We start from the raw sequence: 15,900 nt of genomic DNA, 5'->3' as shown, positions 1-15,900 counted from the left end.
TATGAACTTCGTATGTTGATAATAATAAAAAACATTGTATGATGAGTAATATTTGGACAGTTTTTTGTACGGCAATTTTCCTGTACGACAGGAGTCCGCGCACGCAATTTTCGTAGCGATAGTTATTCTGGTAGCGATTCACACTTGGGATGTTTGCAACGAGTCGGGGATCATTGATCACAAAGCGCTCCCCCAAAAGTCACTAGAGTCTCTATAACGGAACATCTCGCAGCCGAAAAGTCCATCATACTAACGAGAACTCGAGTGCCAAATATTCCGCATTCGCGGTTTTCATAGCAAAAATTGTTTTTCTGACCATCACAACGTGAGTAATAATCCAATTACTGTTTGCAACCCATTTACCAAAAATATCTCGTGAAAATAAAAATACATAATCATTATAAACTAGAAATGTGGTAAATTATATCCAGAGCACCATCGTAGAGACTTCGAGGAGAATTTATATTACATCGTAAAATTTTTAACGATGTAATATAAATTAAAATACAAATGGCCAGTACCTGTGCATTATCGACAAACTGAAACGTTTCTCCAAGTTAGATTTTGCTAGATCAACATACAAAATAAATATTTACTTCTTTATGGTACACTGGCAAAAGGGTAAAACAATAAAATAACACAACTTCGCCAGTATTATCTGTCAAAAGTGACGGCAGTAATCCGAGTAGCAGCTTACTTGGAAGCACATTATAATTCAAAATGTTAAAACCAAAAGCTCTCACACAAGTTTTGAGTCAAGCCAATACTGGTGGGATTGAAAACACACTGTAAGACTTTCATCATATTTCATTACGCGTCGAAAGATCATTGCATAGGTCCCAAATTTATATATACATTTTAATCTATAGATTGTTAAATCACGAGGGTGCTCTTCTGGCATACTCGGGCTACAACGACAAAGATGCTCGCGTCACGGCCGCCATAGCCAGCAACGTGTGGACGGCCTACGAAAAGAACGGCCGGAACGCATTCAAAGAAGACAGACTGCAGCTGGTCTTCATGGAGTGCGCCAACGGAAAGCTGGTGATAACTCAAGTTGCGAATCTTCTGTTGTGCCTGTACGCTAAGGAAAACGTAGGATTTGGACTGTTGAAAGAGAAAGCTAACGCCCTAGCCCAATATCTCGAAACACCGTTGAAGGAAGTCGCCAATTCTTGAACTTTTTATAATGTATAGTTATGTTTTGTATATATTATTATATAAGTATATGTGAGAATACATTCTAAAATAATTTGCAATATAAATTTTATCTAATATTTATTCATGCTTTTCTTTATACATATTTTTTAATAACATACTGACTACACGCCGAGGTTATGATTGAAAATAGGGCATCGTCTTATATTCGAGGCTTGAACAAAGTAGTAAGCAAAAATTTCACTACCATGTGATAAATGAAGGGATTCAACAGGCGGCATTGTTTACATATTACAATTTACATATTTGGTTTCGTACTCGGACAAAATCAGCATCTGTGCTGACATCATATGTATACATACGTCAATAAGTATGCATATATGATGTATGTAAGCAGTGCTCTCACAAGAAACTGGTAAAAATGCATTACAGCTTCAAAAAAGTCTATAGTTGAGATTAGTTCAATTGACAATTGATAGCGTATCAAGTAGTATATGAAATATGCACTGATTTATTTTAAATACTATTATTTTTGAGTATGTACAGAAACATAGTTGCATGATATACATATGTATGTAGTTCATTTTACAACCATTTAAAAACTACGATCTCCTCGGAAGGCTGCGAACACTCACTTGAAGAATATCCAAAAATTTAAATTAAATTCAATTATTGCTAAAAAACTATCAAAAATCAATGAATTTATAACTTGAATTCTATGAGCAGAAAATTTCAGTAATAATAAACAAAAAATTCTCAAACACATTACTTTTTCATATGTAATTACACTAATATTGGTATATTTCGGGGAAAAAATCTCAATGTGGCGCTTAAGAATTTACTATCTAATTGTTCTATTTTAAGTAGAACATCTATATTTTTTGGTATTTATTAATTTCGTATAAATTCTGTTAATATTAGCATATATTCAGCGGTGGTTTATCATACATAATAAGCGAGCGCTCGGGGGCCCCGAATCTTGCCCCCCCCCCCCCTAAATGGACCAACCGCGCGGAGCGCAGGTCCAACTGCGACTAACCGTTATATCTCTGCCCCTTTTCATCCCCTTCTCACAATCAGTCATAACATACTCTTTCTCAGCCATAGCCCATACATCAGCCTTTCGTTCTATGCTAACCCTACATATATTTAATTATATTTTGGTCCTCTGCAAATATTTATAATATATTCGCGCAAATGAATATTCACACAAAGATAATATTATACTTTTGGAAACCTTTGTTCCGAAATTGGGGTGAAAGCATGTCAATGTTAACTATACAAATATATTTAAAAAAAGAATTCTTCATTGCAATATGTAGATAGCAAATATGTAGTAAGAATAATCGACATTAAGTTGAGTAAGCTATTGTGACGCTTTCCATTATTCACTTCTTATCGCAATGTACATATGTAGCTAGTTTATAATTGAAGTTCTGGAACTAGAACTTTGATATTTGCAATAAGTTCAAATAAAAGTTGAAACTAATCAAAAAGTATATGTATCTGGAGATTGCAATATGATGAAAATTGAAATATAGAATGCTTATAAACAAAACGTTTAAATAAAAGATAAAAAATGGTATACAGTTGTTGTCAATAAAAATATGTAAAATTCTTGTAGTCTAATTTAATCCAATTACTAAGTAACAACCGTCGTTATGATAAGTATTTACAAAACTAAATTTCTACAATTCTCGACGGGGTTCAAATAGAACGACAAATCCTCGTACACTTTATTTTGAGCGTTGTTGTAATTTAAAGCTTCGCAAATTCTGCAATAGTGGAACGAACGAGTGCCATGATAGCCATGCTCGTTCAAGATTTTGAAGTTTTTCCTCCACTCGTGGAACGAGAATATTTCATTACTCCACGTCCTATTCAGTTGCAGCAAATAATTGGCCAAATCTTCAGGCCTTTTGTAGTTCTCAGTGTGTAAGTAAGAATTCGGAGGAAGCAGCATCTGACAATTTTCAACGGTCGGACCCATGATTATCGGAATGGCACCTTTCGAATACGCATTCCAGTATAGATTGTCCGTCGTGTATTGTTCACAGTTGGAATTTTCAAATGCCAAATAAAACAAATAGTTGTTTAGAGGCTTACAATCGCTGCTAACACTTCTGGAACATCTGTAAAAATAATCAAATAGTACTGAAAATCATATCAAAATTGCACATATATCGTTTTTTTCTTAATCTCGCTTACGCAGTTTTCAAATCTTGGCCACATTCTCCATACACATCAATTTCTAAGTATTTTTTCAACTCTTCCATGTATAAAGTCCTCACTCGATCGCTCGGACAATCATTTATTTGCGTTGCCAACAATACATCTCTTCTTTTACTGTCGTGATTCGGTATAATCATATTGTCATTCATTGATGTATTATCGAGCTGATGCTTCAGAATGGTTCTTCCATAAGGAACAGGTATGTCAGATTCAATTCTAAAATCAAGATTGTAACGCATCAAATTTCAGATGACTCATCTTTAGTTAGATTGAGAAATTATATGCATACTTGTAACTCATGGACCAGTTGAACACTCCCGAGTAGTTTCTCCAGTCGTTGATGATCGTATTGGCGAACGTATTCCATGGACTTTCGTCGGTAAGGAATATCCAACGTTGGTTTGGATTGCGTGAGGCTTTCGGTAAGGAGTTTACTCCATTGAGTCGTTTCAAAGGGAATACAACAGCATCGGCACTCTCTAAGTCCCCGTCTTCGTATGTTATATTGCAATTATTCACAGAGCACTGATCAAATGGATTGTTTCTGAAATAGCACAATACACTTTTTTGAAAATGAGGCTATTATAAACATTATAAAGTCTATTACGTGTTAAACATAATGTAACGACATTATTATATAAAATATGGTATTTGTTATTCAACAAAAACAGTCTACAAATTTAACAACTTAATTATTGTGTATGTATTTCAATAAGTTAAAAAAATATCAATTTTATTACTTAATGAAATTGCGGTTGAAAAATAATTATTAATGAGGGTTCAATCCTTTTTACTTACCTCTTATACAGTTCATTTCAAAACTATTTCCACTAATTAAATTATTTTTACAAACCTAACCTCAACACGTAGAAACTTCTACATATTATCGTACTTTATTTTTATTTTATCTTTAATTTATACCAAGAAGGTCTTCCTGGCCAGAAACATTGTACATTTGATACAAATATTATAAGTATTATACAAAGCACATATCAATTAATATCCACAGATACATTTATGGTCAAATTTGTAAATTTGCAAAAAACAATTCAGCGAAATTCAATAAATACATATCCACAGAGACATTTATACAATTCATCGATATTCGAGATTGTTGAAAACTCGAGATTTTGCGAGAAAATGCGTAAGGTTGCCAATTTGTTGGAACCGTTTCAATGAAAATAAGATAAATTGGCAAACTCTGATAGGAAACGATCGACCTGGAGCCACAAATCCAAGGTCTGGACAACAGAAACCAATGGGATTTTAACCCGTGACCACTCTGTTTAAAGCATTATATGCATAGAAGTAGAATGCATAGAATGGTCATTGTTAACAAAAGTATCGTCTAAAAGCGAGCCATGAAGAGAGAGACGGAAAGTCAGAAGAGAGACAAGAAAGAGAGAGAGACGAAGTTTAGCAAACAATGAACTTTTTGGAGGCTGAGAGCGATTCTATGCATTTTACTTCTATGATTATATGCTAACCACTAGTCTATTCAAATTTAAATTCTTTTATTCAATAAAACTCATATAAGCCTTTAAACGTTTCAAAGTTAATACATACATATATGTACATACATAATAATAAATTAAATATTTACCTCGCTGTTTTATAATATCGTATATGTCGTCTTTCCAAAAATGGTCCCTCTTTCCAAATGAGTATTTTAAAATTTTCTGATCTCTGTTCGTACTTGGCGTTCATGAAAAGCACCTGTCCCAGTTTCGAAAAGCTCACATTCTGAAGCACATAAAGTTTGACTATAATTACCCACCTATAACGAGCTTACAACAATGCAAGTACGTATGTATACCTTCCTCATGTTGTAATATTCTTCAATTTCTGTATACTCTTCTTTTTCGATAATCACATCTGTTGATTTATTCGGATCGTCACTTTTGTATCTCATTGAAAAACAAACTAATATCGCCATGATGGCTATAACACACACTATTGCCAAAATAATTATAACTATGAGCCATTCTCGTACTGTGAAATATTTGACTTTTAAATATTCACTCTTCAAATCGTATGTAAATTTCATATCCAGTCCTCAGAATGAAACTAACATATGAGAACAACTAGTATGGTCACACCCAAATGCTTCTGTGATTGTTTGTTTATATACTGCACATGTAGAGAACAAGTTTTTGAGGTGCAACCTAATGGTTCGGTTTACACTATTTCTTTTATGATTACACGTATTTTGATTTTAAAATGCTTTTTATTATTACGAAATTATGTTCACAATACACCTTATATCTATTTTAATAGCTACTGATCTACTGATCATTTTCTATTTTACAATTTAATTTAATTTGGTTAGTAATCATAGTATTATATTATTCTAATGTTAATCTACAGCATAATAGGAAAAAGAGCTCAAAAACCTATTTACAATCCTTATAAATGCTCATAATACATCTAATACATAATATTAATTAAAGACTCTCTAAAGTCGATGACCTAAAGCAGATTGTGTTTAGGTAATCTGTGTTTATACCTGAAGGGGATAGACATTTTGTTGTAATCACTGAGACTCTTCACAAATGTGTTAGTATGGTTATTAGTAGTCACCGGAGCCTGAGGGGGCCGTGTATTGTTCAAAGGTTGTAAATGCATTGTTAAAGGTTTGCCGAACAATGGATAGCACTGTGACTATCCTACCTCTAGTTATTAGTGATTCTGATACTGGTTAGTTTGTTAGTAATGTCTGTAACAAACGGAATATTATATATGGCATGCAGTTTTTTCAAGTTAGTATATACATATATGGGTGTATTATAAATTATTTTTAGGGATGTTATAATATAATAAAATTGTATTATAATATCAGAATAAGTAGTTATTAAACTACACAAACTATTTATAATTGTTTTTCTATCAGAAGACTCTACTGGAAGTTTATTTTTAATAACATCGACTGACTGGAACTTAGCTTACCGTTATGTATGCATATTAGAAAAGAATCACCATATTTTGTCAAGTATCAGTAATTAAATATATATATATATATATATATATATATATATATATATATATATATATATATATATATATATATATATATATGTTGAATCTTCTTTCATTATTATTATTATATTATACTTATTTCTTAAGAGGGCTGTATACCAGCGCCTTGTCCATACAAACGTATTACACTTCTCCCTTCCTCAATTATGGCACTAGAGAAATTATTTTTTAATATGCTATGGATATCCACCATTGGCATGCATCTGTGCTTTTATTTTTTTTATTAGTTATTTTTTACAAGAGCTAGGAGCCGCCAAACATCTATAAAATCGCCTCTTTTTTACACCCACGAAAAGAGTCCAGCGTGCTTATTTAACGGTCGATTTAAACAAAAAAATACGCGCATAGTTGCAAAGAAAATATCTTTCTCATACCGATGCTGAAATTTTTTTAAAAATTGGTCCAGTTTTGGAGGAGAAAATAGGAGAATACGAAACTTCGATTTTGTCGATTTAAAATACGTTCTATCTGGTCGAAGCGAAACTGTCGCATTCACTCAATGTATATATTGATATATATTGTCGCATTCACTCAATATACATATCGAAGAAAGGAACGGCAACAAAATTAAGGTTTCGGGTGTACAGCCCTCTTAATACATATATTTACATTGTTTTATTTAATTTAATTTATTTTCAATATTTTTAACTTTTCAATTATTCCTCAAGATAATGTTATTGGATTGTGTCATTTGTCATTGTGTAAGTTTTACGACAATTGAACGTGTGGTTTTCAGTTTCTTTACGGCTTTCAGGATTATGAATACATGTCATGTATGCGCCCATGACTAATATACACTACATTAACCAAGGATGATTAATTTCATTAGTAAATTAAACCAATTTCATCATCTAGTAATACTGATTTATTGTAAAATAGTTGCACATTTTATTGTTGAGCCCTATCGAATACTAATTTTAACTTATTTTACTAAATTTATCCAACATTTTCAAAGAACATAAGTCTATTTGTTTCAACGTCCTGTTTAGGTTTTGATCTACAATTAGATTTACTCAAAAAGTGTGTAAGGTCAGACGAGACTTTCGGTTTTTGGTCGTTGTAGTTCAGTGCCTCGCATATCCGACAATAATGCAACGACTTAGATCCGAAATATCCATGCTCGTTTGCCACACTAAAGTGCCGTCTCCATTGATGAAACTTGTAAATATTCTCGTTCCAAGTCTTATTCAAGTACTGCAAATGTCTCGCCACGTCTATAGGCCAAGCGTATTCGTCAACGTGAAAGTAAGAATTCACCGGCAGCAACATTTTGCAGTTGTTTTTTGTCGCTCCCATTATGATGGGTATTGCTCCTTTGGAGTACGCGTTCCAGTATAACTTCTCAGTCATGTATTCGTCACAGTCAGAATTTTCGAAAGCCAGGTAAAACATGTAGTTGTTCAGTTTGGCGCAGTCAGTTTTGAAGTGGCCGGGACACCTGTAATTGTTGTACACCTGTTGTAATTGATTATATATTGCCACGACTGTTTAAATTAGAGAGTACATATACATGCATATGTACCAAACCGATGCGGTGCAAACGATCGACAAGCGCCAGACAGACTGAACCACAGATTAACGACACGTGTACCTTATGCGTGCGCACTGCTCGCACTTACGCTAACCGAAATCTACCCGAAGTCCCGACATACCTACCTTGTATACGTTCTGTGCTTCTGATACTTTAATTCCAAATTTTGCCTTATTAAACTCGCCAGAAAGATCCAACTCAATTTTAATAATTACCATTTTAATAATTGCATCTGTGCACATCGAAAGATTACTCGTCATCTGATGCGCAATCTATCATTCGTGAAGTCGAGAATTGCGTTTAAAGCAGCCATCCAGTTAATCTGTGGTTCAGTCTGTCTGGCGCTTGTCGATTGTTTGCACCAAACCCGTACCAAACGTATTGGTTTTAAATAATTGAAAACTGAATATAGATTTGCATAGCAGACAAGCAAATTAACAAAAAAATATATTTATATATGAACATACATATGTACATGGTCGATGAACATAAAAATCTATACTTCATATGTAAATTATTAACATTGTATAAAAATAAAATGTGTGTCAAAGTCAAATTTTCAAAGTCCTTATACGTCGCATTAATTATTTTTATACAGATTTTTTTTTGATACAATTGACCCTTTTTCATTTCAAATTGACCCCTTTTTAATCAATTTGGGTCAATCTGAAATGAAAAAGAGGGAATTTCGAATGAAAAACCTATATTTTACAATATTCCTACAATTAGTTAAAAAAATTATGGGAATTTTTTGGGTTTGGTGCAAACGATCGACAAGCGCGAGACAGGCTGAACCACAGATCAACTGGATGGCTGCTCTAAACGCAATTCTCGACTTCACGAATGATAGATTGCACATCAGATGACGAGTAACCTTTCGATGTGCACAGATGCAATTATTAAAATGGTAATTATTAAAATTGAGTTGGATCTTTCTGGCAAGTTTAATAAGGCAAAATTCGGAACTAAAGTATCAGAAGCACATAACGTATACAGGGTAGGTATGTCGGGACTTCGGGTAGATTTCGCTTAGTGTAAGTGCGAGCAGTGCGCACGCATAAGGTACACGTGTCGTTAATCTGTGCTTCAGTCTGTCTGGCGCTTGTCGATCGTTTGCACCGCATCGGAATTTTTTAATTCAAAAAATTGCAAATTGCATTTTTGTCATTAAAACTGAAAACACGCGCGTTTCTTTTCACATTAAACCTATGTATAATGTTCAAATAAATAATGAAGGAGTAGAATCAAAATCAATTACGCGTGTTTTAAAGTTGTTCCACGTCCGCCATACACATCAACCTTAATGTACTTTTGAAGCTCTTTTATAAATGCCATCCTATTATTGTGACCACCACCATTTGAAAGCATTATCGCAACTAGAACATCCCTTCGTTTCTTGTAACCATTAGGCACTAAATCTAGAAGGGGAGTCGTAGATTCTAAGCCATAATTTAAAGGAACTATTCTTCCGTAAGGTACAGGTATATCCGACTCCATCCTGTAAAATATTCACCTACAATATTACAAACGGTTTATTTTGTATAATACGTAACTATATAATTTTGTAATATCACCTATAACTCATAGACCAGTTGAATACACCATTATAGTCTTGCCATTTGTTACTTCTCGAGTATAGGAATGTATGCCACGGACTCTCATCTGTTAGGAAGATCCAACGTTGATTTTTGGATCGTTCTTCAGGTCCCGGCAATTGATAGACACTCTTTATACGATGCAGAAGAAAAACTACAGCGTCAAAGTCTTTCAAGTTTGTATCATTGTAACTCAATTTACAGTTGTTGACAGCACATTCTTTGAATGGGTCATGACTTGCATGGTGGAAACAATGTCGTTTTTAAAAATATTAAAAATATAAAGCAGTTAGCAATGAAATTGAGTACCTCTCGGTCTGGAAATATTCCAAATGACGCCTTTTTAACAAGTTTCCATATTTCCAAATTAATATTTTGAACTTCTTCTTTCGCATTTTTGGACGAGAAGCATTTCTAAAGAGAACATTCCCCAAAACTGACAATTGAACATGCTAAAATTATTTAAATCGTTATTTGATTTTTCAAAATATGTGTTTTGAATAAATAATGATAACGCGATGATTTAGTCTACTAAATAGGTAAATAAAATTATTATTTTGAATAAAAACACCAATATTTTTTTTTTACTACCGCCATCTATGTATAAAATTAATGACTACCAACTGTCACCGAGATTAAAAATCTTCGTACCTGAAATGCTTCTTATACGATATTTTATCTCTATCGTACTTATATTGATGACCAAATTGAGCAATATGGCAAAGTATGAAACCGATCGGATAAGAGGCAAACTTTTTCCTGAATTGTAATCGTAAGTGAAACGTAAAGGAGGTATGTAATATCTAATAAACAAATTGATATTATTACAAACTAAAGATGTGGATTGTTTTAAGTATATTTATGAGCTACCTTTAAAATTTCAATGAAACGATATAAATGAATCTCAACAATTTAAATAGGATAAGATACGTAAAAAGATTAATTAAAAAAAATAGATTTCTGAGGTTTACAAGCAAGTGCAATGATATAATTTTGCCACACTCCCAAATTCTACTAAAACAGCATAGCACTCTGAAATATCTCAGTTGACTTAGTGTAATTCTTCATACGTACAATTTAAGTGTAAATAATTATATAAGACAAGCTTAAAACTATACAAATTTTATATTACCGATCGACGACTGTAAAAATCTTCAACTATAGCAATATGATCGGTTTCATTAAATTGCTCTTCAACTTGTATAAATTCAATAGGAATCGGTCTTTTTGATCCAATATTGACGGGTACTGCTTTCATTGCCGTCCAAACTATTAAAATAGTTGACACTAAAATGAACAGTATGAAAAATTTATTTAATAATGTTTTTTTTCTAAAATAATTCTTATTAGTGAGAGGATCTGTCTCCATGGCTCTTGATATGTTAAAAGAATTGATTCGAACTGAACTAAAAATAAAATTTGCCTCCATATTGATAAGCAAACTAAGACAAGGTGAAATATTAAAACCACTTCGTGAATATAAAATGTAATCGTAAAAATAATATAATAAATACAATAATACAACACAATGAATAAAGAATTTGTGTTTGAAGTGCTAAAATTATCGCACTAGACGGAAAATTGATTTGCAACTGCAGTGTTTCACTGGATTTAACACTAATACGGATGCCACAATTTTCCTAATATTAACAGATACAGTGGGTCTGGCGTAGCCACAGGTACATTGGCCTGTTTTTTCTCTTTATTTTAATATTATACGAAAGGTAATTGATTATAAAAGTCACAATATGATCTCGATTAATTAACCCTAATTTGGATTAGATGGATCTATCGACCCATTCGCCTCCTAAAATTTCAATAATTCAATTTAAAAAATATCTTCGGTTAGTATCCTTCTACAGTAGTAGAACTATTAAATTTTGTTATTTATTATATTATTATATTAGCCAGCAGCATAGCTCGGTCGTTAAGCTTCTGCTTAGCGTCGAGAGGGGCCGGGTTCAATCCCATGAGCTGACCTCGATTGAAAATAATTTTTCTGAGTATATTCTGTAGTGCTGCTGGTCAGACGTGGATTTGTGACTCCAGGTCGATCGTTTCCTATCAGAGTTTACCAATTTTTCTCTGATTTCATTGTTGAAACGGTTCCCGGTAAAATTGGCTAAATACCCTTCCTATCTCCTGTGTCACCACTATTTGAGATTGATTAATGTGCAATAAAATGTATATACAATTCATAGATGTCTCGTAATTCAGCGACTTGTATAATAAAAAATGCTGCAATGTTTGTAATTGGTCAGGAAGTGTAATGGGGTTATCTGTAAAGCCTTCCTGGTATATATGTAAAATAAATAAATATTAAAACGCTTGGAGACTCGTATGTTCGTCAAAATAATTTTTGCCATCAAAGACGAGGGTCTATTGGACCCACTGTGGCAATTACTATGATAATTACTAGATCTCGATCCGACATATCCTTGCTCGTTTGCCACACTGAAGTGGCGTCTCCATTGATGAAAATTGTAAATATTATCGTTCCAAGTCTTATTCAAGTACTGGAAATGTCTCGCCACGTATATAGGTCAAGCGTATTCGTCAACATGAAAGTAAGAATTCACCAGCAGCAACATTTTACAATTGTATTCTGCCGCTCCCATTATGAAGGGCATTGCTCCTTTGGAGTCAGTGCCGGCCTTACACCCTTACGGCCTGGCGCCCTCGGGCAATTTTTTCTAAACACCCTTAGAAAAAAATTTCGCCTTTAGCACTTTAATCTAAAATTTTGTATGGCTTTTAGCGCCCTCATTTTAAATTTTAGAGCGCCTTTGGCGCATTATGTGGCGCCCTAACTTATTTGGCGCCCTCGGGCGCCGCCCGACCTAGCCCCCTCCTAAAACCGGCACTGTTTGGAGTACGTATTCCAATATAACTTCTCAGTCATGTATTCATCATAGTCGGAAGTTTCGAAAGCCAGGTAAAACATTTAGTAGTTCAGTTTGGCGCAGTCAGTTATGAAGTGGCCGGGACACCTGTAATTGTTGTACACCTGTTGTAATTGATTATTTTTAATTGCCACGACTGTTAATTATTTAGATAAGGTTTTGCGCGTGTTTCGCAGAGTATTATGGTGTGTTTGCTTATCTGAAAGTTGACATTTATTCCTTGAATGTGTCTTATTACTTGTGACGGGAATGTTCTTTGTTTAATTTTTAGTGTATTTTGATTTTTAAATGCTTTTTATTATTACGAAATTATGTTCACAATACATCTTATATATATTTTAATAGCTACTGATCGACTGATCATTTTCTATTTTACAATTTAATTTAATTTGGTTAGTAATCATAGTATTATATTATTCTAATGTTAATCTACCGCATAATAGGAAAAAGAGTTTAAAAACCTATTTACAATCCTTATAAATGCTCATAATACATCTAATATTAATATTAATTAAAGACTCTCTAAAGTCGATGACCTAAAGCAGATTGTGTTTAGGTAATCTGTGTTTATACCTGAAGGGTATAGACATTTTGTTGTAATCACCGAGACTCTTCACAAATGTGTTAGTATGGTTATTAGTGATTCTGTCATAGAATCTACTGGTTAGTTTGTTAGTAATGTCTGTAACAAATTTTAGTGTATTAAATTAGATAGTACATATACATATGTACCAAATTTAGTGGTTTTAAGTAATTGAAAACTGAATGTAGATTTGCATAGCGGTCAAACAAATAAAAAAAAAATTTCAATAATTCAATTATTAATTTCTTCGGTTAATATCCTTCCATGGTAGTAGAACTATTACACTAACTAATTACATTTTTTAAGTGTTCGTCAAAACAAAACAAATTTTTGGAACGCAATCGAAGACCTGGGTCTATTGGACCCACTATGGCAATTACTATGGGATTATGCAGAGCGTTTTATTACATTCAATGATAAAAATAGTAAATGTAAATGAGGAAAAAATATATTTTTTTAATATTTCAGATATATGGGACAAAAAACGATAGTATAAGAAAATACTACTTTATTCGACCACCAAATTATTATATTCAGTTGAGAAACTGATGTAAATCATGAACTTTTACTTAAACGCCGTTTTTAAATCAAAAAGTACCACTTTACCTGATGAAAAAAATCAATGTGTTTTGCCAGTGATGACGTATGGATGTGAAACTTGGATATTGAACGCCAATATGTTTCGAAAGTATGAATCGCTGTATTCTCGGCATAACGAGGAGAGATAGGAATACGTGGGTAAGAAGTATGACAAGGGTAGTAGATAAAGTGGAGAATGAAGAGATTGAAATGGCAATGGGCGGATAACATACCTAGAGAAATGGATGAAAGGTAAACAAAATAAGTACTGAAATGGTACCTGAGAGAATGTAAAACGGCTAAAGAAGGCCGCAAAGAAGATGACTAGACATATGAACTTCGCATATTGATATGAACATACGAGTCCGTGACGTCATTTTAGATTTGATAATAATAAAAATAAGGGTGTGACCAGTTTTCTCGTGACCAGTTTTAGTGTGACGGGTGATCACGTGTGACCGATCTAGAGCGACCGGTTGTCCTGTGACCGGTTCACATTTGACTAGTACCACCAAACCACGAGTAGTATCACCGAACCACTTTTCCCATACGGTGCTAAAAAATTACCCGTGCACAGTGGTGTCATCCCAATTTTGGAACAACGGGTTTCCAAATTTGTTTTCAATAAAATTATTTTGAAAAAATACGTATATATACGTTTTTTTTCATCCAACGCACTAATACATGACAGTTCATTAAATTTTCAAGGTTTGTATAATTTTTGACAAAAATTATATTTTATTTTATTTTATTTTATTTTAAAAAATCAATACCACAGAGACTTGACAGGTTGCCCCAAAGCGTCAATGTGATTTTAATACAAATAATAAAAATCATAAAAATTACAAAAAAAACATCATAAAAAAAATAATAAAAATCATAAATAAAAAAAAACATAAGAAAATAATAAAAATCATAAATAAAAAAAAAAAACATCATAAAAAAATAATAAAAATCAAGTAAAAAATATGTACACAAAATAAAAACAAAGAAATAAGATTGAAAAATTTATATCGTGCTATTTAGGATGTGTTCCACCAACTCAACATAACTGGCATCGAATAGGTCCAAGTAATGTGCCAGTAAGTTAAGGAGTCGAACAGCTCTCGAGAGGGGGGAGTTCATGAGCACGTTTGATTTAGCCCTAATTGGTAAAAATATATCATGTTTTCTTAAAACTCTACGATTTTCCGGGGCCCAGAATTTTAGTTTCTCCAGGATAGTGGGATTGTGAATCTCTCCTCTAAGTAATTTTACGAAATGTTTCCCAAGAAATAAATCTCTTCTCTTTGCCAGGGAGTTGAAACCCAAAGATCCCAAGACAAAGGCACTAGGGAACAGATATGGATAAAATCCAAATGTAAGGAATTTCCTTTGGACTCGTTCCAACATTAGAGAGTAACGAAGTTGATAGGGAGACCATATAATGGAGCCAAACTCGAGCACACTGCGAACTAATGTACAATATAAGCGACGAATGGCAGTGAGCCCTAGTTCGGACGAATTACGGATTACGAATCCAAGGATTTTTGTTGCCTTATCACAGATATTCTCAATGTGAATGTTGAAACTCCAACTATTTTCGAAGACTATTCCCAGATCAGATATAAATAATTCTCTCTGAAGAAGAGAATCATGAAATTTATACGGATATTTAATAGGAGAACGAGAACGAGAGTAAGAAATGACCCGACACTTTAGGATATTGAAGGGAAGTTTATTAACATTAGCCCATTCATAAATAGAATTCAAATCCTCTTGCAAATAAAGAGCGTCAGGTAAATCAATTATTCTCTTATAGATTTTTAAGTCATCCGCATATAATAAAAATTTAGAATGGTGAATAGAAGATTGAATATCGTTGATAAATATTAGGAATAATAAAGGGCCAAGATTTGATCCTTGGGGAATCCCAGAAGTGGCAACATACTCATAAGAAAAGCAACTCCCAAACTTAACGAATTGACGTCGATCGTGTAAATAAGAAATAAAAAGACCAACAAGATTATAAGTAAATCCAATAAAACTTAATTTACTAACCAAAATTTTATGATCAACTTTATCAAACGCCTTCTCAAAATCAGTATATATTACATCCATTTGATTATTACAATCCAAAGTGCTGGTTATGTCATTAGAGAAACATAACAAGTTGGTAATGGCTGATCTGGCCGGACGAAAGCCATGCTGCTGATCAATGAGCATACTTTGAAAGTGATTAAAAATGTATCTGTGTAATATTACCTCAAACATTTTGGCTGGCGCTGACAAGATAGTTATTGG

General features: G+C 33.2%; 3 protein-coding genes across 3 annotated transcripts; 1 reads left to right on the top strand and 2 right to left on the bottom strand.

The window, feature by feature from the left end:
• The first annotated feature begins 644 nt into the window (after positions 1-644).
• Lamtor2 (Late endosomal/lysosomal adaptor, MAPK and MTOR activator 2) lies at positions 645-2,721 on the top strand. Its single transcript, XM_077432889.1, has 2 exons — positions 645-788; positions 870-2,721. Exons 1-2 carry the CDS (start codon positions 721-723, stop codon positions 1,177-1,179), a joined length of 378 nt encoding a protein of 125 aa, XP_077289015.1. The 5' UTR covers positions 645-720; the 3' UTR covers positions 1,180-2,721.
• Positions 2,722-2,793: 72 nt separating this feature from the next.
• Positions 2,794-7,211, bottom strand: LOC143912554 (alpha-(1,3)-fucosyltransferase 7-like). The gene is made up of 7 exons (XM_077431840.1): positions 7,139-7,211; positions 5,490-5,555; positions 5,207-5,445; positions 4,994-5,133; positions 3,680-3,934; positions 3,367-3,606; positions 2,794-3,290 (listed from the first exon to the last, which is right to left on the bottom strand). Exons 1-7 carry the CDS (start codon positions 7,209-7,211, stop codon positions 2,831-2,833), a joined length of 1,473 nt encoding a protein of 490 aa, XP_077287966.1. The 3' UTR covers positions 2,794-2,830.
• Positions 7,212-7,335: 124 nt separating this feature from the next.
• Positions 7,336-10,938, bottom strand: LOC143913373 (4-galactosyl-N-acetylglucosaminide 3-alpha-L-fucosyltransferase FUT6-like). Its single transcript, XM_077433105.1, has 5 exons — positions 10,685-10,938; positions 9,862-10,004; positions 9,532-9,789; positions 9,216-9,455; positions 7,336-7,864 (listed from the first exon to the last, which is right to left on the bottom strand). Exons 1-5 carry the CDS (start codon positions 10,919-10,921, stop codon positions 7,363-7,365), a joined length of 1,380 nt encoding a protein of 459 aa, XP_077289231.1. The 5' UTR covers positions 10,922-10,938; the 3' UTR covers positions 7,336-7,362.
• Between the last annotated feature and the right edge of the window lie 4,962 nt (positions 10,939-15,900).

Source organism: Arctopsyche grandis, chromosome 6 (genome assembly GCF_051622035.1).
Source record: "Arctopsyche grandis isolate Sample6627 chromosome 6, ASM5162203v2, whole genome shotgun sequence".
Taxonomy (NCBI): domain Eukaryota; kingdom Metazoa; phylum Arthropoda; class Insecta; order Trichoptera; family Hydropsychidae; genus Arctopsyche; species Arctopsyche grandis.
This window is presented reverse-complemented; position numbering and strand designations above follow the sequence as displayed.

What these genes read in the sequence shown, in the direction of transcription:
- LOC143912554 (XM_077431840.1), bottom strand. Translation starts at nt 7,211, where the DNA reads ATGGGCGCATACATGACATGTATTCATAATCCTGAAAGCCGTAAAGAA. An exon ending in AATATTACAACATGAGGAAG is followed by an intron (nt 5,134 to 5,206) that starts GTATACATACGT and finishes TATGTGCTTCAG; the next exon opens with AATGTGAGCTTTTCGAAACT. An exon ending in GGCCAAGATTTGAAAACTGC is followed by an intron (nt 3,291 to 3,366) that starts GTAAGCGAGATT and finishes TTATTTTTACAG; the next exon opens with ATGTTCCAGAAGTGTTAGCA.
- Lamtor2 (XM_077432889.1), top strand. Translation starts at nt 721, where the DNA reads ATGTTAAAACCAAAAGCTCTCACACAAGTTTTGAGTCAAGCCAATACT. An exon ending in GGTGGGATTGAAAACACACT is followed by an intron (nt 789 to 869) that starts GTAAGACTTTCA and finishes TTTAATCTATAG; the next exon opens with ATTGTTAAATCACGAGGGTG.
- LOC143913373 (XM_077433105.1), bottom strand. Translation starts at nt 10,921, where the DNA reads ATGGAGACAGATCCTCTCACTAATAAGAATTATTTTAGAAAAAAAACA. An exon ending in GAATATTTCCAGACCGAGAG is followed by an intron (nt 9,790 to 9,861) that starts GTACTCAATTTC and finishes CCACCATGCAAG; the next exon opens with TCATGACCCATTCAAAGAAT. An exon ending in GGAACAACTTTAAAACACGC is followed by an intron (nt 7,865 to 9,215) that starts GTAATTGATTTT and finishes CAACAATTACAG; the next exon opens with GTGTCCCGGCCACTTCAAAA.